Source organism: Haliotis rufescens, unplaced genomic scaffold (assembly GCF_023055435.1).
Source record: "Haliotis rufescens isolate VD_foot unplaced genomic scaffold, xgHalRufe1.0.p SCAF_3, whole genome shotgun sequence".
NCBI lineage: Eukaryota > Metazoa > Mollusca > Gastropoda > Lepetellida > Haliotidae > Haliotis > Haliotis rufescens.
The window spans coordinates 60,920,230-60,945,996 of NW_025964001.1; the positions used below are offsets into that span (position 1 = coordinate 60,920,230).

Sequence of the window (25,767 nt, forward strand, 5' to 3'; positions counted from 1 at the left end):
ACTAATAGTACTGTTGATAGTATGCATAACAATCGATAGTTTCAATAGAAGTTATGACGCAGAAAACGTAACCTTTACACACAAATTCCAAACATGTCCTGTGTTGATTTGAGATTATATCAAGTTCATATTAGAGTTACTTCCCTTTAATTTGAGTTTTGTTTGTTTGTTGTTTAACGCCGCACTCAGCAATATTCCAGCTATATGACGGCGGTCTGTAAATAATCGAGTCTGGACCAGACAATCCAGTGATTGACAGCATGAACATCGATCCACGCAATTGGGATCGATGACATGTATCAACCAAGTCAGTGAGCCTGACCACCCGATACCGTTAGTCGCCTTTTACGACAAGCATAGTCGCCTTTTACGGCAAGCATGGGTTGCTGAAGACCTATTCTACCCCGGATCTTCATGGGTCCTTTGATTTGAGTAGCGACTTGGGGGACAATGTATGCAGGCAGAGACCACATATCAGTATATTGTCTCTGAGGTAGGTGATTGAATTGGTCGGCAAGAAATCGTAGTCACACATGCATCCATGTAATCCATAACGACATTGGCCAAAAGGTAAGGTGCACTTGGCAAGGTGCACAGGGCAAGGGAACATATTCACGTGCATCACGCAGGAAGAATCACACATTGTGTTTCACTTCACTGTTAAGTGTGGAGTTCTTGAATAACTTTTTAAATATGGATCTCAATACAATGTTGTTAAAAATATTTTATGTGACATGGTTCTGTGAATAGTATCCATGGTCTACAAAGCTTATAGCTCCCACGACTCTGGCTTTTAATCAGTGGTTAATATGGTAGTCTCCAGTCCTAAGACTAAGAATCACTTCATTGATTTGATCAAATGCTTGACCTATTCTTAATTTAAAATAATGAGATTAGAAGGACATTTTTATTTTATGGAAACAGTCTTTTTCAATGTCATGACTACTACTATGCCACCACTAAGACAGTATACAGACTCTTAGCCAACCAGTCCTGGTTTAATTACCTTTATGCTGAGCGCCAGGCAGGGTAAAAACAAGTGCAATCATCTAACCCGTGTTGGGTTTGACACAGACAGAAAACGAACAACTGAGATTCCACTTTCCAGGCAAACGCTCTATCTACTAGACCATGGAGGCGGTCCAAGTTAAAACAGTTAGAAATTGGCACTAGTCCTGAAGTCCTTGCCAAACTGCCCAATAGTTAAGGTATATAAGGACAAGTAGAAAGTTGCCTTTTCTTAAGGGTTCTGCTATACCGTATTCGACGTAATAAGCGCCCAGGGCGCTCTCAAAATTAGAAATAGGGGGCTCTTATTAGAATATTATTTTGGAGGAAAAAACAGAGTTGAAAGATAATTTTCGTGGTTTATGCTGACAGACTGAAATGCAATATGCGACAGATATATTTTTGCAGAATTTAATTGCCCATAATTAAGGGTGATATAACACACGAGTGCGTATTACACGCGAATAAATAAGTCTTGTGTACATTGATCAATCGGAAGGGGTGCTAATTGGGATTGTTCACTAGCCAATATATTAGCAAATATCGCCGTGGATGCTTATTAGAGCGGGGCGCTTATTACGTCAAATACGGTATGTTATCATTGTAAGGACCAGTGGCCTAAAACTGTTAGTTTCTGACACTGTAAAATAGCCTTAACTTCTGTTGACAGAGATAGACAAGAGAGAATCAGAGTTATTGTATGCAGACCTACCATCTACAACCATTGTGACAGAAGTACTGCACGTGCGCCTCTGCTGGGAGTGGTGGACATGCACGTGCCCCTGGTGCAGCAGACCTCAAAGATGCACAGCGGCACTAGACACACATCACTACGAGACTGACAACACCGAGGGTAGTGTACGGGTCGATGTGGAGTCACAGACAACGCATGTAGCACCAGGAGGAACACTCACAGTCGCAGGCCTGCAGAAATACACACAACACATAGCACAACATCCAGAGCCAGAACACATGGGGTGAGGGGAGAAATGGGGTTTAACATCGCATTCATTGTTATTGCACTTACATAGACGTACATGCATGTGTGTAGCTGCTTCTACTAGTCCAGACTGATGCCGATTTATAGCGCTAGCCCACTGAGATAGATACCCCAATCGGTCGCAGTAAACGGTGAGGTGAAATGGGGTTTAACATCTCGTCCAAGATTATTGCACTTATATAGTGATGAGCATGCAGGTGTGTGTGTTTGTGTGGCTGCTTGTACTAGTCCGGACTGATGCCGATTTATAGCGCTAGCTCACTGAGATACCTCAGTTTAACCGCAGGCCCCGCAGTTTAACCGCAGCCGCAGTTTAACATGAATACCCAACTCAGACACAGTATACTGACTTTGAGCCGACCAGTCCTAATTTTAGCCCCTTAATGCCAAGTGCCAGACAGGGTAACAACAAGTACCATCTTTTAACATCTTTTGGTATGACGCGGCCGGTAATAGAACCCCGGACTCTCCGTTCTCCGGGCGGAAGTCCTACCACCCTAACAAGGAGGCTTTCTCGGTGTACGAACCACGAACTGACCAGTCCTTGTAATTTCCCCTTTAAATGCTGAGTGTCAGAGCGAGTGAGTGAGTATGGTTTTACGCCGTTTTTAACAATATTCCAGCATTATCACGGCGGGGGACACCAGAAATAGGCTTCACACACTGTACCCATGTCGGGAATTGAACCCGGGTCTTCGGCGTGACGAGCGAACGCTTTAACCACTAGGCTACCCGACCCCTACCTCTGAGTGTCAGACAGGGTAACAACAAGTACTATCTTTTAACATGGCTGGGGCCTGGGATCGAACCATCGACCTTCCACTCTCTGGGCAGATGCTCAGGATTGTGGTACAGCTGAACTCAGTCATGACAGTATCAGTCTTACAACTGTCATGTTCTAGAACCGCAGTTTGGCACAAAATCATGTTGATAATATTTCTACCAAATGGTTTCCAAATGAAGTTACAACCAGAAATGAACATGTGTTAATCATTACGTAGTTTCTCCAAATAATGTGTACGATGATGTACTTCTTAATATATGAAAGCCAACAAAGGATAACAGCGAACCATCTTTAAGGGATCATGTGTATTTATATGTATTCATATCGGTCTGTAAAAGTTGTAGATTGAGAAGCAGGAACAACAGACAGACAAAACATGAATATGTGACACAGCAACAGACAGACAGACAGACAGACAGACAGACAAACAATCAACACTTACTGTAGAACCCCATTCAGGAAACTCAGCTGTTATGGTTACCACTGCTGTCCTGCAACATAAGCACAACTTTGGTCAGCACATTTGTTTGTTTGTTTTTTTGTTGTTTATCGCCACAATATCTTTCAGCTATATGACAAGCATAGTTGCTCCTTTCGGCAAACATGGGTTGCTGTTGACCTTTTCTACCCCAGATCTTCAGGGATCTAGCTTTGTCCGTTTCTTTCTGTTCCGTTTTGTTCCATGAGGGAGTGAGGGAGGGAGGGTGAGGTGAAATTAGGTTTAACGTCGCGTCTAAGATTATTGCACTTATATAGTGACGTGCATGCACGTGTATGTGTGTTGCTGCTTGACTGATGCCGATTTATAGTGCTAGCCCACTGAGATACCATGCCGCAGTTTAACATGAACACCCCACTCAGACACAGTATGGTGACTCCGAGCCGACCAGTCCTTGTTTTAGCCCCTTAATGCTGAGCGCCAGACAGGGTAACAACAAGTACCATCTTTTAACGTCTTTTGGTATGACGCGGACGGGGATCGAGCCCCGGACCTTCCGCTCTCCGGGCGGACGCTCTACCTCTAGACCACAGAGGCGGTCGAGGGATGGAGGGAGGATGGTTTCATGCCACTTAGCAATATTTCAGCAATATCACGACGGGTTACACCAGAAATGGGCTTCATACATTTTACCCATGTGGGGAATCAAACCCCGGGCCTTGGGGGTGACAAATGAAAGCTCCAACCACTAGGCTACACAAAAACCTATGAGTAACATAAGAAAAGCATGCAAACACAAATGATTTCCACAGATATCAAATCTCATCTTGTTTGAGTTCTGTTAAACTGTAACTTGTGTAAATGTCAGCAGGTTTCACATAGCTTCAGGATGAGCGCGAAGAACGCGACGGGCAGTACGCTTGAAATGCAGCTGAAATGTTTATCTGGTATGCAAATGCCAATATTTCAATGCTGAAATTAATTACCTTTTAATCTTTCGAAAAATCAATAATATATTAGCCCCAAGCTTATAAGCACACATGGTCGCACATGCATAGTCATGGACTGTCAAAATTCTTACTAACATTGAGTATATATATGACACAAGAGTTTTTAAATTGGATGCAGTGACACATAAAACAGTAAGCCAGATGCCTATAACCTGTCAATCCAACAACATGACTGAATCAGAAAGTCTCACACAATCCAGCATTTTGTCTGACACCTACAAACCGGTTTGACCTTAACCAAAGATATTGATGTTGTTCCGGTCAACATTTAGGTTTCGTTTTCTTGAACACATTTTCTGAACAGTGTATTGCCCATCATACATAGATCGAAACCAATTTAGAAGATAAATTTACTGAATATTATAACTATTGAAAAACACAATGATGAGCAAAATACATCTGACATGGTCACTGATGGGGTGGAAAACATCTCACATCTCCAGAGGTAAGATGAGGTGAAATGTGGCTTAACGTCAGGTCCAAGATTATTGCACTTATATGGCACATATGTGTGTGTTTGTGTGTGGCTGCTTGTACTTGTCCGAGTGAGTGAGTATGGTTTTACGCCACTTTTAGCAATATTCCAGCAATATCACGGCGGGGGACACCAGAAGTGGGCTTCACACATTGTACCCATGTCGGGAATCCAACCCGGGTCTTCGGCGTGACGAGCGAACGCTTTAACCACTAGGCTACCCGATCGCTCCTGTACTTGTCCGAACCAATGCCAATTTTATAGTGCTAGCCCACTCAGACACAGTATGCTCACTCTGAGCCATCCAGCCTTTGCTTAAGCCCCTTAATGACGAGAGCCAGGCAGGGCAACAACAAGTACCTTCTTTTAGCATCTTTTGGTATGACACAGCCAGGATTGTCCACTCTCCAAGCAGATGCTCTACCACTAGACCACAGAGGCCCCCAGAATGCAACATGTCATTATTAGAAGTATAGAAATAATAAACATGCATTTGGTTGCACTTTGTCCTGTGTTCAGTGCCCAGATGATAAATGACCTCTATTCTATAAGGATTAAATACTCACGAGCTATTCACAAGTACTACAAGGCTTTGAATTGAGTTCAGTTTGAATGACAATGCTACAAATAGCCATCGAATCAAATCACACTCATGAGCAAAAGATTGTTTGTATGTTTGTAGTTTAAAGCCGCACTCAGCAATAATCTCTCTATATGAATGCGGTCTGTAAATAATCAAGTTTGGACCAGACAATCCAGTGATTGACATCATGAGCATCGATCCATGCAATTGGGATACGATGACATGCATCAACCAAGTCAGCAAGCCTGACTACCAGATCCCCTTAGCCGCCTCTTACGACAAGCAGTCGCCTCTTACAGCAAGCAGGGGTTGCTGAAGACCTATTCTACCCGGATCTTCACGGGTCCTATGCAATTGGGATACGATGACGTGTATCAACCAAGTCAGCAAGCCTGACCACCCGATCCAATTACCCGTCTCTTACGACAAGCATAGTCGCCTCTTACAGCAAGCAGTGGTGGCTGAAGACCTACTCTAACTCAGACCTTCACGGGTCGGTGAGTGAGAGATGTTTGGTTTTAAGATACGAGAGATCAGAGACCACTTTCTGAAAGAAACTGTGGTAGGCAATAGGTCTAGGCTAGTCCTTGCAATAGGATATATAACTTACTGCATCAGTTTAAAAACCACATCAGTCCCAGCATTCCTCTAGCTGTATTCTTGCCAACATTTCTCCATACAAATTTCTGAAACATCTCTTACGAGCATCTACCAGACGTATCAAGAGTTCTCCTACCTCTTATCCCAACAGACAGACCATGCTGTTACCATTATTAACGATTATCAGTACAAAGAATTATCACAGCAGTGTGCAACGTTTCTGATTGTATTTTGTGGCTTACCGGGATCATAAACAGCAGCTGGTTCTTTGTCCCCGTCATACACTTCAACGATCAAAGATGCTGTGGCATTCAGGGGCCAGTATCATTAAACATTTCCGTTATGTAGATACTGCTCTCACATGACACAGAAACAAGACAGCATTGTAGGTGACAAAGGCTGGGAAGTGAGTGTGAAGCAGAATGCTGTACAGGCCTGTGTGGGTGAGGGCATGGTCGACTGGGTAAAACACACGACCCTCACAACATATTGATTACCAGTACACGTCATGTTATATAAACTAACCTGCACAGGAGGATATCTATGGAGAATCAACTTATTCCACTTCACTTGCTCTGGACAAAAGAGCGTACATAAAAGAACTGGACCAAGCTGAATCCACATTTCTTCCTACTGTTTCACCATCTCCAAATACCGTAAATCTTGAAATTAATATGAGCCTATATTAAACGGAAAAAGTGGTATTTGCTCACATTACCGTATTCGACGTAATAAGCGCCCCGCTCTAATAAGCGCCCACGGTGACATTTGCTGATATATTGGCACGTGAACAATCCCAATTAGCACCCCTTCCGATTGATCAATGTACACAAGACTAATATATTCGCGTATAATACGCACTCGTGTGCTATATGCACCCTTAAATATGGGCAATAAAATTCTGGAAAAATATATCTGTCATACATAAACATTTCAGGCTGTCAGCATAACCATGAAATGTATCTTTCAACTCTGTTTTTTTCCACCAAAATAATATTCTAATCAGAGCCCCCTTTTTCTAATTTTGAGAGCGCCCTGGCGCTTATTACGTCGAATACGGTAATTAAATTCACATTTATGTCTCCAAAATGACTATCAACAATAAGACGGCCTCACTGCACACTGTGGATAGCGGAAATACCAACTTGAATATATACACAAACACGGTTTATTGAGCAGCAGTTGTAGCAAGTACATAACAATGTCATTCAAACAATAGGAATTACACAATGGGCATCCAGTGAGTTACGACTGCTGGGGGCAAGAGTTCTACCCACTCATGTCAAATATTTTTACACCTTCTCTGCATACCGATGAGTGAACTGTTGTTGGTTTAGTTATTTTATTGCCTTTGAACTTCCTTAATGCCAGTAAATATATGAACTGTGTGATGTTTTTACCTTCTTCATTCCTTTTACGGAAATGCTCTATTCAGTGCTAATAAGCAGTTCTATTTGCTGTTTGATTGGATTAAGGTAAGGTTGAATTAAGGTAAGGATATGTAACATTCCACTGGGGATTGGGTGGGGGGAGTCGCATTTTTGGCTAGGGGTCAGCAGTCGTATTATTTGGAGACGCATTAATTTCCAGATTTTCAGTAGATATACAGCCTTGCATGTGAGAAAATAAGCAGACAAAACTGGAAACCTTGGTAGCTCATGACTTTTTTACTTCCTTCATTCAAAATTTTTTCCCTACAAGATAAAAGATACGATCAGCAAAACTAACCACTGCTCAATTCTATGCAGGGGGCACAGGTGGCCCAGTCGTCGTAGACACCGCAATTCGCTGTGCAGAGTTCCATCCCTTGGGCATGCCAGAAACCTATGATTGTGGGTTTGAATCCCGGTTCGCCCGATTATGTTTCTAGGTTTGTCAGCACCATACCCGTGCTCGTGGGTTTCACCGAAGTGGTAAACGTCTAAGACCTGCATCATTTCAGGCTTTCCTCCCACATTAAGCTGACATGCCGTGATATAACTGGAATACTGTTAAAAGCTGTGTTAAACCCAACTCACTCATTCACTCAAATCTATACAAACGTACACAGTGGTCCAAAAGACCTTAAACAAGAAAACGGTGTTATCACTATCCCCCGCCATGGGGTACATAAGAATTTTGTTTCTTCATATAGAAGTGAATATGATTCATAAACTATGAAAAATTAGTCCTACAAAGCCTCAAGAAGAGATAGGCACTAGGGTTGCTTTATGTTGTCAGAAAGAATGATTCAATGTGAAATTAATACACACAAAAAGCCCCTTCTCCGGAAAAAATAATTTGGGGCACCATTTCTCAAACTCAGTCTTGATAAGTATCTCTTAGATAATCTAACTTAAGTAGTTCTGGGAAAACTTGTCCCCATTGCAGACACTATGCACTTAGTTGAAAGCACAGAGCAAGGGCCATAACTCTGTAAAAAAAATAATTCTACAGCAGAAATGTTCAAATTCGGTCTTGACAATTATCACTTAGAAAAGCATGCAAACTGTCACTGTAAAGTCAGTAATTTCTGGGAAATGTTGTCCACATTGCAGATACCAGGCACCAAGTTGAAAAGCAGTAATATCAGTGGGTAAAATTTCTTTCCCTTAAATAGTTTTTGAAAAATGCAGGGGATACAAATGCCCTGACCTTATAATATGGTACTTTTTGTTTCCCTGCCTGGTGCTTGGCATTAAGGGCATAAAACAAGGACTGGGCGGGTCGGTGTCATTATTCTGTTTGCATTGGGTATTCATGTTAAACTGTGACATGGTATCTCAGTGGGCTTGCAATATAAACCAGCTGGTATAAACTGGCTGGTATAAACCGACTGGTATAAACCGGCTGGTATAAACCGACAGGTGACAAGTGTGCACATGCACGCACGCTTGCACACACGTGAACTTTACTGCTTAGATGGCATACATTGTCCCCTGAAACTTTACGTCAGTGTCAGCATGGGAGTGTTTCACAGGGACAACGTTCACTAGGTTTTGTTTGTTTGTTTATTTGTATGTTATTTAACGCAGCACTCAGCAATATTCCAGCTATATGACGACAGTCTGTAAATAATCGAGTCTGGACCAGACAATCCAGTCATTGACTTCATGAGCAACATGACCATGTAATTGGGATTGATGACATGCATCAACCAAGTCAGCGAGCCTGACCAACCGATCCCATTAGTCCCCTCTTACAACAAGCAGTGAGTGAGTGAGTGAGTGAGTGAGTGAGTGAGTGAGTGAGTGAGTGAGTGAGTGAGTGAGTGAGTGAGTGAGTGAGTGAGTGAGTGAGTGAGTATTGTTTTACGCCACTTTTAGCAATATTCCAGCAATATCATGGCCAGGGACACCAGAAACGGGCTTCACACATTGTACCCTTGTCCTGCACCATGACCATAGAATATATTTATTTTATGAAAAATAAATAAATCTAGAAACGCATACAAAAGCAAGTCTAGCCAGCCCTAGCTAGCTCTATTCCACAATAGAAATCAGCATAGGGAATCTTATTTTTTTTTGGAGTCAAGAAGGATATTGTGTAATATAAGATTTCAGAGACTAAATGTTAGTTTAATTGTACCCATGTGGATGCTTTAACCTCAAGGCTACCCCACCGCCCCTGATGAGGTATGTAAATGGCATGTCCAGCACTGTGGGTCAAGTCAAGGTGCTGTCATGCAGGGATACCACTGGGTGTGGGGGACCACAATGAAGAGAAGAACTTGAAGCATTTCACCCAGCGCCAGGGATTAGGTCTGTGAATCAATACCATCATTAATTCATGGAACCTTCACAAGCAATATGTGAGTACAAGGAAGCTCATCTGACTTACCATAGAGGCCAGTCTGAGGGGCCAATGATCACTTCACACATTCTCTGTTCAGGCAAAGGATGCTTGATACATAATGCAACTACTGGAACTGCGTGGGTTATTAGTCGTGTAAATCACAATGAAGAAAAAAGGACTCGAAAAAATACAGCCAAAGCACTGTACAGTCTCAAGTTGATACACCACTGTACAATGCATGTTTGTTTGTTTGTTTGTTTATTTGTTGTTTAAACCTGCATTCAGCAAAATTCCAGGTATATGATGGCATTCTGTAAAATAATCAATTCTGGACCAGACAATCAAGTGATTGATATCATGAGCATCGATTCATGCAATTGGGATATGATAACATGCATGAACCAAGTTCGCGAGCCGGATCACCCGATCACTTTTGCGACAAGTGTGGGTTGCTGAAGACCAAATCTAACCTGGCTCTTCACCGCGGGGCACATGCCTGCCTAGACTCAAAAGGATACAAATATATATAAGATGAGAGATAAGACATAAGATATAATATAATATAAAAATTAAGGTTAAATACTACTTCCTAATGGCATTACATTCATTTTCAAGCCACTGTTATCTTAATTTACCAAAATTTACAAAATATTTAAATTTTGGTTCGGAATCTTTCATTCGTTTTTATGGTTGATTATCTCCAGTGTTAAGTATTGGTATCCTGTATCATATCGGGACTTTACCATTGAGATCTATATCATATAACACCCAAGTAAAACGTTACAGCCCAAGTTTGGAATGCAATATTGTCATCAAAACCTTTTTTCAATCTCATTAAAATCAGAGCTTAGTTCTTGCTACCAATAAACAAAGATTTGAGAACATCCAATTAGGGGTCACGTCAGAACGACCTTTCATCTGACCAATCAGAGCGTCGCTTACCAGATTATGAAAGTGACAGTCGGAATGTGATTTCTAATCATGCAACCTCGAAAACTTTAACACGGGGTATTCCGTACGATGGTTAAGGGTTTAACGACTGAGTCCATAGAATCTAGACCATCTCTTAGCCATTCCAGAATGTTCTTTTGTTTAGGTTTCAAATTTGTAATCGAGAATTTGTCAAAATATGTTTCGAAGTGTAGTCGCCAATTTGAAATTAGTGCCGAAAGCACGAGAAAGCTTCCTTCTGATTGGTCGGTCAAAGTTTGCGCAAGGTGGTCAGACATGACCCGTAATGGAATGTCCTCAGATCTTTGTTTAGCGATAGTGAGAACTAAGATCTGATTTTAATGAGATTGAACCTTTTTTGTAAACGTAGCAGGACGGAGTCATCCCACAGATGACATCCTTTCCTTGCGACAAGGTAAATCTCTTTGGTCAAGTGGACAAGGCTTCCTACCTCAGATCAGAAAGTCCATGGTTCTAATCCCAAAATGGGCAGCGTTAGTGAGTGAGTATAGTTTTACACCTCTTTTAGCAATATTCCAGCAATATCATGGCAGGGGACACCAGAAATGGGCTTCACACATTGCACCCTTCTTAGCGACGAGCGAACGCTTAAACTACTAGGCTACCCCAACGCTAGTCCTGCACTATGACTGTGGAATATATTTATTTTATGAAAAATTAAAACAATAATCTAGAAACGCATACAAAAGCAAGTCTAGCCAGCTATTGCTAGCTATGAAATCAGCATAGGGAAAATTATTATTTTTATTTTTAGAGTCGAGAATGGTATTGTGTAATATAAGATTTCATAGACTAAATGATAGTCTACCCCAACGCCCCTGGGCAGGGTTAGAAATTGTCACTAGTCCTGTAGTCCTTGCCAAACTGACAATAGTTAAGGTATCATAAGGAATAGTAGAAATTTGCCATTTTTAAGGGTTTTGCTATATGTTATTATGAGGCCAAGTGGACAAAAGCTGTTGGTTTCTAACGCTGATGGAACTCGGAAATGGTATGGCCAATATATAAACATAATACCTATATAAAGTTTAACATTTCCCTAAGTACCTTCTGGTATGTAAAAATGAGTTAATCTCAAAATCTATCCATAATGTCCAAAGATGAATTCTCATGGTGTCCAATTCAAACTTGAAATTTCTTTTTGTCATGATCTTCCTCACAGCACTCTCTGATTCTTGTTTCACAACTGCCACGTTTATTGCCACAACAAACCTCAGTCCACAAGTGATCCTATCAGAACGTCATTCTTGTGATGGCATTCAAGGGAGCGAGTTTCGATAAAACTGCCTTGAACAGCATGTCAATTATAACAGCATGTCAGCTTGTCAGAAGAACATGGAAGAAAACCAAAAAGGGTGTTGACAAACAAAGGATCTTAATCTGGGATTCAAACCCACAGGGGATCCTGATATGCCAGGGTATACAACTCTTCACATGAGTGCTGGGATATGTGTCTCTTAGGGCTGGGACGGGTAACTCGGGTAGTCGGGTTGGGTGGGTACTGAGGAGGACCCGGGTACCCACAGGACTACCCAGACCAGTGGCTAGTCACGTGATGTATTGATTAATGACAAAACTTATCTGAAACTCTATGGTCACACTACAAGTCACTAATGTTCCCATTTCTTTCTGACTATGCATGCATTCCTTCTGACTTTTATGTTTTAAAAAAAAACAACTTTATGCAGTCAACATCAGTGCATGCATGACCATTTTGTTTCACATGTGTATCTAAATACATTTTGCCATGATTACTGTCAAACTTTACCCAATCGGACAGTTTGTAGCTATCTCTTGAGACCTACAAAGGGTACCCGGGTAGGGTCGGGTAATAGGGGGGTGGGTACCTGGTAGTAAACTTTGACTCGTCCCAGCCCTAGTGTCTCTATTGGGGGAGGGATATAATATATATATATATTTTCTCAAAAGAAGTTAAAGAACAACAGAAATACTCATATTACTATAGTTTATAGCTAAAATGGATAGAATTATCATTAAACCGCCCGCACATTATCAAAAATGAGCAGGCCACTGTAACTTGATAATGCCCTCATATTGCTTGACAACCGGCCATTATCACGCCCGTTGTTAGGTGACGTCTTAGGATAGGGATAGGTGACGTCACATTCAATAGTGACATCATCTGGTTTGTTCTATGACGTTTCCATATTTGTAATTTAAATGGGTTAGTGACATTTGTGTCGATTGTAGTAAATGTTTCAAAACCGATATTGTTGTTTCTTTTTATTTGATAACAAATTCCATCCATTTTAGCTATAATAACGGTAACGCTATTTTTCAGGGCATTATCATTTACAGAAGCCCTTGGTCTTTTCAACTGCCCTCCTTTCATTGGGCAGTTAATGGAAGACCTCAGGCTTCTGCAAATGATAATGCCCTGAAAAATTGCGTTACCCTTATATTATCTGATAGATTGGCTATTGTTATGCGAAAGAATCAGGTGTTCTTTAACTTCTTTTGAGTAGTATACTAATTATAGCCCAATGTATTGGAGTCTTACACTATTCAAGTAGTCAAATTATTTGACTAATTACGAAAAATAAAATTCTAAGTGGGTCAATTTCATGTCATTGTTTTGACATGAGCATACCTTATGTCCAAATATATCTGTCAGACCTACAACTGATGGATGACAGAAAACTTAACATTACAAGAGCTTTGCATCTATCACAACCCTTGGATATTCGGGGATATAGAATCGGTCATAAAGTGAGTTGGGTTTAACGCAGCTTCGAACAGTATTCCAGTTATATCACAGTGTGTCAGACTCAGACATTTACCACTTGCTGAAACCACGAACACAGGTAAAGTGACTTAGAAACATAACTGGGGCAAGCTGGGATTCCAAACCCACAAACATAGGTTCCTGGTGTGCCCAAGGGATGCAACTCTGCACAGTCAATTGCAATGTCTTAGACGATAAGGAAACCCATGCTCCCTACACATCATAAATAACCAGTTAACATCTGATACTAACACTATGTCACCTGGACTGGCCTCGTCACACCCGACAGTGTGGGTCTTTGTTCATGCTATCAGCCACTGGTTTGCCTGACACCATAGCTAGTCTCCCATACGCCAGCAACCTACAGTTGTGGACAACCTGATTATGTTACTATAGGTTTGTCAGTGCCGTATAGGTTCAAATGTCTCTGCAGGACAGAAGCTTTCTGCCATACATACACTCATCAATCAGCAGAATCATTGAAACAGATTCCTTCTTACCACTAGGTGATGATAGGCCATCAATCATAGAAAATCCTGAGAGAGAACTCTAATTTAGGATCATTATAAATAAATAGCTGTATTGTTGTGCATTGACAACATGAGATTTGCTTTCGAGGGCATGAATTTTCGTATTAACACTTGGTGACTACCAGATATGTTTTATTTGTGTTGTATTTAAAACCATTCCCTACAAAAGGTGTATAACAAGTTAAGATCAACGTTCATATCACACAGCTGTAATACAGGTACTTTTAAGGTGCTACTAAACCCCATATCACATCATGTGCATTTTACTTCCTTAGACTTTGTTTTCCATGCACAGTATAGTTGTTTTTTGGTGTGTTTTTTTAATATAGTTGTTGGCCTTGAAAAGATGAGAAAAAAGTGTTTCTCAACATTTTAAATATATGCTATATAACATTTCCTGAGTTCTGCTCTGAAGCGAATCTTTTCTTGCAAATACCATAAATATATTTGAACTTATTTTCAATGGAAAGAAAAAAATAGTTCCATTGCACTCCTGGATACATAGTCAACAGTTTATAATGTCAACTAAGACAGACTCTTTACAAAAGGACCCGTGAAGATCCGGGGTAGAATAGGTCTTCAGCAACCCATGCTTGCCCTTAAAGGTGACTATGCTTGTCGTAAAAGGCGACTAAAGGTGTCAGGTGGTCAGGCTCACCTACTTGGTTGATGCATGTCATCGTATCCCAATAGTGATGATCGTTGCTCATGATGTCAATCAATGGATTGTCTGATCCAGACTCGATTATTTTCAGACCGCCGTCATATAGCTGGAATATTGCTGAGTGCAGTGTTAAATAACAACATAAAGTTGATCTGACTGGAAGAATATATTTTTGACTGTGATGTATGAAATAAAAAAAAATAACACTCTCTTTCACAAATAGGTGAATTGAGCAGTGGTAATCTGGAAGTTAACATTTATTAAATATATATTTTTCGACCACCTACATTGAATTTTAAGCAATTTTATTTTGTATATATATTTTGTATATTTTGTAATAAAAACTATTCTGCCTAAACATGGAAACTATTAAATACCGTATTCGACGTAATAAGCGCCCCGATCTAATAAGCGCCCATGGCGATATTTGCTAATATATTGGCACGTGAACAATCCCAATTAGCACCCCTTCCGATTAATCAATGTAAACAAGACTTATTCATTCACGTATAATACGCACTCCGGTGTTATATGCACCATTAATTATGGGCAATTAAATTCTGGAAAAATACATCTGCCGTACATAAACATTTCAGGCTGTCAGCATAAACCACGAAATTTATCTTTCAACTCTGTTTTTTTTCACTAAAATAAAATTCTAATAAGCTCCCCCTAATACTAATTTTGAGTGCGCCCTGGGCGCTTATTACGTCGAATACGGTACATGCAATTCCTTTCTATAAGCTAACAGTACTATCAATAGTATTCCAGGCAGTGTATAATTAACCTGTTCATTGATGCGGTTTTAAATGAACCCTAAGTTGGCCTCAAAGATCAATACTATACGCCATGCTTCCAAGGTTAATCAAATGGTATGGATGAATGAGTGGAAATTGTGACAAGGGTTCTCTGCTGTTGGTTTCTACAACTATAATATATTATTTTTACACTTTGACTTTAGATGAATGTTAATATCACACAGCTGTAATACTGGCACTTTTCAAGTGTTGCTAAACCCCACACCACACATGTGCATTTTACTACCAGACTTTGTTTTCCATGCATGGAATAGTTGTTTTGGGTGTGTTTTTATTGTTGTTTGCCTCGAAAAGGTGGAAGTGTTTCTCAACTTTTTTAATGATTTCTGATAAGATCGTTCATTAGTTTTTTTATCATGCCCAGTAAAAACCCAAGTACCTGAGCTACCCATCCCATTCCTACACCTGTGGCATCCAACACAAACACATGCAAAGGAAAGTCAATTGTTCATCATGACAAAATTCATGTGAACATGTATGGTACAAGTCATAACGGGGCATTTCATCAAACAACATGTTTGTCACTCTAAAACATGTCTGAAATAGGTATCTTAACAATCAGGTATCAAAACATCTTTTCATTACCAAAACTAAAAACAACAATATTCAGCTGACTAGTTTCATGATGAGTATCAACCTAACAGAGCTAATGTAAATGACACTTCAAAAACACATTGCCATACTTCCTCTATTAGATGCTAGGAGTCCAATACACGCCTCTTAATTAATACTTGGTCATACGCTCTGTCCAAAAAATGGAATCCAGGTTTCTGATGTGGGGCTATGTTGGTGATTAATAACGACCATTTCCTGCAAAAGGTACCTTTGTATGACTGTAGAATTAGGGACTCAATAAGGTTGTGAGTTACCACTGAGCCAAGGGTCGCTAAATACAATGTTAATTCCTAATACGGGATATTTACCACCAAAACACACTCGCGTGATAACCTCTATATTTTATACACAGTACAGGCAGAAACATATATATTAGATAAACACTGCGTCTATTCTCCATCTCTCGACAGGTAGATTCGTGCACAAGCATGGAATGGTAAACAGGGACATTTTGGAAAGTCGACCCTGCAAAGCGCTCACCAAAGGAACTCGTATATTGACATGTGATAAACATTGACGCCGTGTCTCAGTGCACAGGTAGACCACAAAAGGCAGCGCAGCTGGTGCTCCAGTGTGACCTAGTTGCTATCGCGCCTGTTACAAATGTGACATTGGAAGATTTCGTCTCTAGGATACGTATAATAATGATGTTCATCCCAACAGTGATACTGTCAACTCACCATACATAGTAGAATCTAGGGATAAACACACCAAACAAGCACATCCGCCATTGCAATCGAAGGTCATAAATATTCATGCATCTATCAATATATTCTTGGAGCAGCGCTGCCAAAGAATTGTGTTTCTATAACAACAGCTGAGAAGCTTGCACAACTCACGTGAATTAATGTCGGTGGTAACGATTTTTTCCAGTCTCATTTGTTGATGGGTGCTTAAAAATAGTTTCTGTTTTGCGGGTGAGGTTAACTTATTTTAAATCTCAAAGTGTCGCCTGGAAATGATCTGTCGGATTGTGGTTAAAGGGAGGTAAATATGCCTGACATGCGCCTGATCGATACAATGTTATCACCGGAAAATCGTGCATAGATTCTACCAGCATGATTTCGCATATTAAATTATTTCCAGAAACGAAACAGAGCTCGATATCAAACCCATGTGTATAATTATACGGACGTGTTACCTTTTTTTCCAATATGCTGCTCAAAGTGTTTTCCATGAATAAAAAAAGTCTTGATTAAAGTCGTTTTAAGAGAACACGAAGCTATTAACAGATAATAATTACGAATCCCAGCAACGTGTGAAAGCCATCGTTGAGTCTTTAACCTCGGGCACGTTATGACAGCAGAGAAAAGCGTGCATCACGCAATATGTGTGAAAATCTCGAGGTGTCTCATCGATGAATGAGGACAACACAATATTAAATTGAGAGCGCTGTGAACAAACATTCAGTGAGTGATGTTTGTTTGTTTGTTGTTTAACGCCGCACTCAGCAATATTCCAGCTATGTGACGGCGGTCTGTAAATAATCGAGTCTGGACCAGACAATCCAGTGATTGATATCATGAGCATCGATACACACAATTGGGATCGATGACATGCATCAACCAAGTCAGTGAGTCTGACCACACGATCCGTCAGTCGCCTCAGACAAGCATATAGAGAATCTCACCAGAGTGTCTTTTGATATCAAATATATCAACACGAGTTGATAAAAGTGGGAAAACTCCGAGGCTTGCCGAGAATTTTTTCCACTTTCATCAACGAGTGTTGATATATTTGATATCAAAAGACACGAGGGTGAGATTTTATTTATCATCCAACATCATACTTCCAACTTTTTCAGTTTGTAGACAGTAATAAGCAGTGTCTTAAGTGTAAAAAGTACTGCTAACAACTTCAGTAGCCGAGCCATTAGTGATGTCATTTAATTGTGACATCATGGTAACCAATGACGTCACAATGGTCTGCAAAGCATTGTGATGCAATTTCATTGCAGCGATATCTACAGTGTAGATATCGCTTGATCTCACCCAAGCGATATCTCTAGTGGGAGCCAGTTTTGGATGATAAATATATTTATTATTTGCCCGTGAAGAGATCACCCGTTTAATAAACATACAGCTGTATTACACATTGTGTAATACCTAAACGCGTGCTTATGTACTCTCGGAACACGTTTTACGAACAAATATTGAGAGCTCTCGACATCCCTTGGCTTATTCAACGACATTGCGGGTGGAGATGATAGATCACTGAGAGGAGCTCATGCACACTCGATGACCCCAGCAACCTTGTTCCTAGGCTGACGTCACATGGCATTGTTTCGCCGATGGATCTTACAACAAAATTACACAAATTACGTCATCGGGTACTGTGACGTGATTGTAAACTTTGAGGTGCAAGGTCCCGGTCCACAAGGCGATCGTGCTGTAGCACGACAGTCGTTGGTCTAAGTTAAAGTATGTGAGTTGCGATAACCTTAGCGCTACGATAATTTTGTGGAACGGACGCCTGAATTCTGAAGGTTGACGATTGTATGGTTCTAAATTCATACGTTTCAACTTTTGACGTGTTTGAAGCATTATTATGTTGAACTCAATTGGATTATGCCGTGGGTCGTGTAGGTGTCAGCCTATTCACACTCAACAGTATAATTCTAAAAACGTTATAAATGGCAAGTAATAAATAAAATACTAAACTCGCTCCCGTGTAAGCAAATGTTATGAAACTCGTGAATAGTTGGGGTATCTGACTCGCTTTCGCTCGTCAGATACCCCAACTATCCACTCGTTTCATAACATTGGTATGACACATATTGTAATACCCATGAAATAGTAGCTGAGACTTAAATATTGAATTCAGCGTGATGAGCAAAAATAAGGGATCGACCCACCATTTCATATTCGGGGTTGGGGTTGGGTTGGTTGATTTGTTGTTTAATGCCGCACTCAGCAATATTCAATCTATATGACGGCGAGTCTGGACCATACAATCAAGTGATTAATGTCATGAGCATCGAGCCACACAATTGGGATCGATGACATGCATCAACCAAGTCAACGAGCCAGACCACCCGATCCCGTTAGTCGCCTTTCACGACAAGCATGGGTTGCTGAAGACCTATTCTACCCCGGATCTTCACGGGTCGGTTGGGATTGGGATTTGGGTGGAGAATTATCATTAGATATTTAATTAAAACTATGAGCCTAATAAAATATTAAAATGTAATTTTTTCAACAGTCTGAAGTATAATTATTTTTTCAAGCAACTTCGGAGTGTAACCAGGGGTTCTTTAATTTGGTTCTCGGTCTAGGAGTGAGTGAGTAGGTTGGGTTTAACGCGGCTTTTAACAGTATTCCAGTTATATCACGGCGTGTCAGCTTAATGTGGGAGGAAAGCCCGAGGTGATGCAGCTCTCCGACGCTGACCACTTCGGTGAAACCCACGAGCACGGGTATGGTGCTGACAAACCTAGAAACAAAATTGGGGCAAACCGGGATTCGAACCCACGATCATAGGTTTCTGGCGTGCCCAAGGGACGCAACTCTGCACAACGAATCGCGGCGCTTTAGACGACTGGGCAATCCGTGCCCCCTCTCGGCCTAGGATACTGTCCACAGGAATGAGTCTTGGTTCAGCTCAGAAATATTTTTTATTCAAAAGCTAGGTTTCTATACAATAGACGTATACTTCGCAAACGTTCTGCAAGTAATCAGCAAATGACCTTCGACCTGTCTAGTTCTGTTCCGCGGGGCGGTCGAGTAGCCTAGTGCTTAAAGCGTTCGCTCGTCACGCCGAAGACCCGGGTTCGATTCCCGACATGGGTACAATGTGTGAAGCCCATTACTGGTGTCCCCCGCCGTGATATTGCTGGAATATTGCTAAAAGCGGCGTAGAACCATACTCGCCGTTCTGTCCCGCAAACCGTTCTCCCAGATATCCGATTAATTACATCAAATTCTTGGCTTCTTGGACTCCCTGTTTGACTATTTATATACATTTAAGTAAAACAGGTTTACATGTTCAATTCTCTATTGATTAATTACCCACCCCTACAACACCATTACATTGGCTTACCCATTTGTTCCAATGACGTATTGAATATTTTAATGGACCCCCCAAAAGGGCTTTGGTGTTCAGTGAGATTTCGGCTATGTGGACAGGATATTGTTACGGCAAGTTGTGTTAAAATTGTTTTGTTTAACTTTTTCTACGTGTGTGTTATGCTGACAGTAGATACAGAGAACTTCACGAACGGGTTATCCCTGTAAGCACAGGACCATGTCACTAATAATTATTATAAACAAATTCGCAAAAACTCGAAGACGAGGCCGAATATTAGTTACATGGTCCTGTGGGGGCACGGATGGCCCAGTCGTCTAAGGCGCCGCGATTCGCGTCCCTTGGGAACGCCAGAAACCTATGATTGTGGGTTCGAATCCCGGTTCGCCCCGATTATGTTTCTAGGTTTATCAGCACCATACCCGTGCTCGTGGACTTCACCGAAGTGGTAAACGTCTAAGACCTGCATCACTTCGGGCTTTCCTCCCACATAAAGCTGACACGCCGTGATATAACTGGAATACTGTTAAAAGCGGCGTTAAACCCAACTCACGGCATGTTCCTGTGCTGTAAGAAGCTTGGTTTCGTTTGCTAGGGTAAACTGGTTCTACTGTTGGTACGCGCAGTAAATCCAGGAACTCAGTCTAATGATGGGGGAGGTAACTCTAAATGACTTCAGCATACACATTTAGTGGATTCACTGCCCGAGAATGGTTGCTGGTGCCTTCCCCCTGGTAAAACTCGGCTCTCTCCTTGTCAAACAGGTCAGCAAGCCTGTCGCTAACGCCCTCAAGCGGAGAGCAAAAAGCAGTCCGTTTTTCAAGAGATATGTGTGCATGCCACCAGCACAGCGTACGTACGAAATGTGTTGATCATGACCTTAGACAGTTAGACAGCTAGTGCTGTTACTCATGTCCTGTGGTGCGAGTTTATTGTGTAATCTCTAGATCGGAACATGATTTGTGACAGGTAAAGTTAGGTTAGTCGTAATAATATCCTCAATGTGTCCATGACATGGAGTGTCATGATAAGCTTTGGTCATGTAATAGTAATGGATGCCGTGGTTGGCCGAAGCCCTGGTGGTTGTAGCATTCACTCCTCACGCAGCAGGCCTGGGTTCGATTCCCAGTATTGGTACAATGTGTGAAGACCATTTGTGGTGTCCCCAGCCGTGGTAGTGCTGGAATAATGCTTAAAGCAGCCTAAAACCATACTCACTCACTCACTCACTCACTGTAACAACAAGAAGGATGAAATAACAAGAAAGACAAAATATTATACTTTTCTGAATGTTTGGTTGAAAAAAATAATAGTCTTGGTTCTCAGGCATTGCCCTCATCATCATAAAGTCCGCCACATAAATTTCGTTCTTATTTCCATTTTCAAAACAAACAAAATCCTAATGTGATACAATATAGCACACAGTTACTTCCCTTTACATGTGTACTGCTTTTCTGCCCATCTTGTGTTATTGTCATGGTGGCAATAGGAGTTTGTATGCTTGTTTATGTAGGGAGGCCTTTTCCCAGGTTGATGGTACAAAACTGTTTATTACATACCAGTTTCAACAAGCAGAAAAGAAAAAAACACTGCCCGCCTGCACCATATTTTCAAAAGTCATTGCCTCAGAACCAATTCTTATATTTTTTTAAGCTTCTTCCTCAACAGGTCGAACCCTGATGTTATTGATAAAGTGAGTGACAGACTTGAACATCAACCCCAGCATTCCCGTGCCATACCACCTTACCTCAATGTCGACCTGTAAAGATTCCAGGGTATCACTGGAAATCACTGGATTGTCTGGTCCAGACTCGATCATTTACAGACCGCCGTCATAATGCTGGAACATTGCTGAGTGCGGCGTTAAACAACCAACCAACCAACCAAATACCTCAATGTCAAGGTATTTCTCCAAGGGTGCATTGGACAATGATATTGCCAATGTCCATGGTGTCAGTAAAACTGCAACCTGTGAAGATCCCGGGTAGAGTAGGTCTTCAGCAACCCATGCTTGCCAAAAGCGGAGACTAACAGGATCGGGTGGTCAGGCTCGCTGACTTGGTTGATGTATGTCATCGTATCCCAATTGCGTGGATCAATGCTCATGATGTCAATCACTGGATTGTCTTACCAGACGCGATTATTTACAGACCGTCATCATATAGCTGGAATAGTGATGAGAGTGGCGTTAAACAACAAACCAACCAACCAACTCCATTCCACTTAGCGATCTTAGTGCTACGACTGTTGTAAGTCTATGATAAAGTATAGGCGTTATGATTGTCTTAGCGCTAAGAACACTTTGTGGAACGGCACCCTAATATTCACCACAATGCCTGTCTGTCAAACAGGTACCAAAGGGTCATTCTTGAGTACTTGGTGCATTTGACTGCATGACCTTGGGCTGCATTTTGTAACGTTATGAAAATGTAATATGACCAGGCAGACTAAGCAAGCGTGAACTCTCTTAGACTAGAGTAGCTTCCCTTTGATAAAGGGCAGTTACTCTTGCATGCAGACTGATCGATTGCCACGAAAAAGAATCACTGTCACAATTGAAAAGACATATATGTTGGCAATTGTATTTTTTCCTGTATTGTTTTTCCGCTGTCTAAAATACAAGCTGGAACTAGTTTGCCTGTTGTCACTGTCTGACAGACTAGTCACTGAGCTTGTGACATTATATATATTAATGCATACATTCAAGGAAACCATTTGTGAGAGATGACAATACATTATTAACGAAAAAACAATGACAGAGTATTGTCATAGCAACCGATTTACGACAACAATTGTCTGAATGAACATTTAATTTCAAAGGCTAATTGCCCTGGAGACATGACATCTATATGCCTTGAAACACTTAATTGCCGGTATTTATAAGATGCTAATCCCAACTGTTAATCCCCATTGTATTGTACATCGACTGTCTGAGAGAGAGAGAGAGAGAGAGAGAGGGAGAGGTGGTCTCACTGTCGCACTGGTGTTCGATCAACTGCTACCATAATCGACTAAAAAGCGCCCAGGGCACTCTCAGAATTGGAAATAGGGGGCTCTTATTAGAATATTATTTTGGTGAAAAAAACAGAGTTCAAAGATCGTAAATTTGGTGGTTTATGCTGACAGCCTGTAATGTTTATATACAACAGATATATTTTTCAGAAAATAATTGCCCATAATTAAGGGTGCATATAAGACATGAGTGCGTATTATACACAAATAAAAACTCTTGTGTACATTGAACAATCAGGTGCTAATTGGGATTGTTCAATATATGAGAGCGGGGCACTTTTTAAGTCGAATACAGTAATCCACTTCTATCCTCTGTCAGTGTACCTCGTGAAGATCCGGGGTAGAATAGGTCTTCAGCAGCCCATGCTTGCCATAAAAGGCGACTATGCTTGTCGTGAGAGGCGACTAACGGTATCGGTTGGTCAGGCTCACTGACTTGATTCATGCTTGTCATTGTATCCAAATTGAGTGGATAGATGCTCATGATGTCAATCACTGGATTGTCTGGTCCAGACTCGATTATTTTCAGACCGCCCTTATATAGTTGGAATATTGCTGAGTGCGACGTAAAACAACAAACAAACTGTCAGTGTACTGCTGGTGTGAGATCAACTGCTAATTCACTTTGTCCTCTGTTGTCAGTGTACCACTGGTGTGAGGTCAACTTCCGCCTCAATCTGATGGGACTGGGTCGAGCCAAGCATGTGGACAAGTTGAATGATGAGATGGCCACGGAGCTTGGTGCTGAGATGTTGGGAGAGTTCATCATCTTCTCCATCGCCGTGGGAACACTGATGTATGAGTACAACAGGTCTGCGACAAAGGAGGAGATCAAGGAGGAGAGAGAGAAACAAAAACTAATGTCATTAGAGCAGAACATACAAGATTTAGGACTGATTACAGAAATGCAAGGTACCCAGATACGTGAACTAGAACGGACTGTCAGTGACTTGAACACGAGGAACCTCAGCCTTACAGCAAGAATATTTGGAGCGGGGAAGACATAGCTGTTGTTGCTTGTGTGTGATATATATTGTGTAACGTACAGGAAATGTGAGACTGTATAGAGTAAAGTAATTGTTTTCCAGACTCGCTTGAGAAAGTTTGAATGAGTAGATTTTTCAAACCAGATATGTGTGTCGAAACAATCTTGTGTTCTCTGTAATCTGAATTTGCCTTCATTGCTAGTTTGTGTCCTACAAACAGTATCTAACAATCTTACTGAAGTTGGGGGCCGTATAATAGTGCATTTGTTTGTGAAATATATTAAAGAAAGGGCATAATTCTAGTATCTGGATAATACTACAGTGCTTGTTTTAAAATTGTAAAGTACTAGTACTAATAGTTTGTAGGTACTTCTTTTCTTGAACAATCAAATTTGTTTAAATACACTGGTGTATAGGTGTATTAATATGTAGCAGTAGAAACTGTTGACAATTTGTTTGTAGTGATGATATTGCAGCGTATGAAGTGCAAGTTTAATGTCAATGTCAACCCTGGAATGTTTGTAAACATGCACATGGCAGGCTTCATCATTCGAGAAGTTTTGGAATGAGACAGTTACTAGAAGGCTGTAAATGACCACTCTGTTACAACCATGACAAGCCCCATCTGAAGACAGAAGCAGCTGGATGCGGAGTGTACACTGATTAACGCATAGCTGCCGTTCGCAATATTTTTCGTATTTGTCTGAATCTGCAACTAAAGTACGAAAATGTGATTTCGTTAATTCACACAAATAATATGGCGATCTATGGGGAAAAAAATCAAAAGGACTAGACACTGGTAAATACCAGCAGAGGTTGCGGAGGTCTATCAAGGTCATCTTCAGGAGGCAAGGGAGTTGACTGACTATAAAAGTCCTGTTTCCGCCCTTGCCGAACTAGGCTGGTATTATGGAGTCACATTTTGGCTGGACTTAACGAGTCTATGCATAGTCCAATCAAAATCGCACAACAAAGTCGAAATCCAGTTCATAAACTGTCATGCAGATTTAGGTCAATTGCAGGATTTGCAAAGCATGTGCACCGCCCACTCGTTGTCAACAGATATTTTCCAAATAGTTTTACATTTTTATTTTAATCAAGGTGCTCATGTAATTTGATGCACTTCACGAAGTAAGATCCGTTTTGTTACAATATAGATCTTGATCTACGATCAGATCATCTTCAATGGGCGCCACTGTTTTGTTTGAAGCAAATGCAAGTGGTATGAGAGGTGGAATCTGATTGGTCCATAGGACTGTAATGAGTATGAACACACAATGCTATTTAAAAAGAGGTCAAATGTAACAAAATGTTATATGTAGGATAACTCTTTTGGGGGTTAAGTCCCGTCTGGGATTCGAACCCACACTGCCAGAGTTGGGCACCTAATCACCTGCACACAAAGTCAGCGATCTAACCCACTCAGCCACTGAAGCTTCCACAGAAATGAAAGTCCGACAACTGGTACACTATGGCAGTGTGGGTTTGAATCCCGGACGGGAATCAACCCCAAAAAGTATGATAATCTGTACTTTACTGTGAAAGTGTTATCCCAAATATGACATTTGTTGTAACGAGTATGTTGTATTATAGTTTTTGCATAATTCAACACCAGATGAATCAAAATAAAATAGTCATAATGTGAATTGTGGGTTCTTTCCTCAGAAATCAGTTTATGTAGTCTTGGGAGTCCTGGGGTTTTGTTTCCGACAGAATATATTTTCCAAA

General features: G+C 41.0%; 2 protein-coding genes across 5 annotated transcripts in view; one reads left to right on the forward strand and one right to left on the reverse strand.

Annotated features, from left to right (window-relative positions):
• The window catches only part of LOC124132327 (synaptotagmin-14-like), a 111,677-nt gene extending 94,682 nt beyond the window's left edge, over positions 1 to 16,995 (reverse strand). Inside the window, exons 1-3 of one of the 4 annotated variants that reach the window (XM_048403218.1) lie at positions 16,858 to 16,995; positions 3,235 to 3,283; positions 1,721 to 1,932 (exon numbers count right to left, since the gene is read on the reverse strand). In XM_048403218.1, coding sequence (XP_048259175.1) covers positions 1,721 to 1,733 — 13 coding nt within the window. In that variant the 5' untranslated portion in view covers positions 1,734 to 1,932; positions 3,235 to 3,283; positions 16,858 to 16,995. Of the gene's footprint in view, positions 1 to 1,720; positions 1,933 to 3,234; positions 3,284 to 6,141; positions 6,333 to 16,698; positions 16,770 to 16,857 lie in introns of those variants that run through there. The other 3 variants (XM_048403219.1, XM_048403220.1, XM_048403217.1) reach the window with 3 other exon arrangements.
• Positions 16,996 to 20,689: 3,694 nt separating this feature from the next.
• Positions 20,690 to 25,011, forward strand: LOC124132328 (putative OPA3-like protein CG13603). The gene is made up of 2 exons (XM_046496206.2): positions 20,690 to 20,893; positions 23,696 to 25,011. Exons 1-2 carry the CDS (start codon positions 20,752 to 20,754, stop codon positions 24,058 to 24,060), a joined length of 507 nt encoding a protein of 168 aa, XP_046352162.2. The 5' UTR covers positions 20,690 to 20,751; the 3' UTR covers positions 24,061 to 25,011.
• Positions 25,012 to 25,767: the final 756 nt, after the last annotated feature.

Bases quoted from the DNA above. Each gene is read 5' to 3' on its own strand.
- LOC124132328 (XM_046496206.2), top strand. From the start codon at position 20,752: ATGGTTGCTGGTGCCTTCCCCCTGGTAAAACTCGGCTCTCTCCTTGTC. The intron at 20,894-23,695 runs GTACGTACGAAA...CTCTGTTGTCAG, and splicing joins GTGCATGCCACCAGCACAGC to TGTACCACTGGTGTGAGGTC.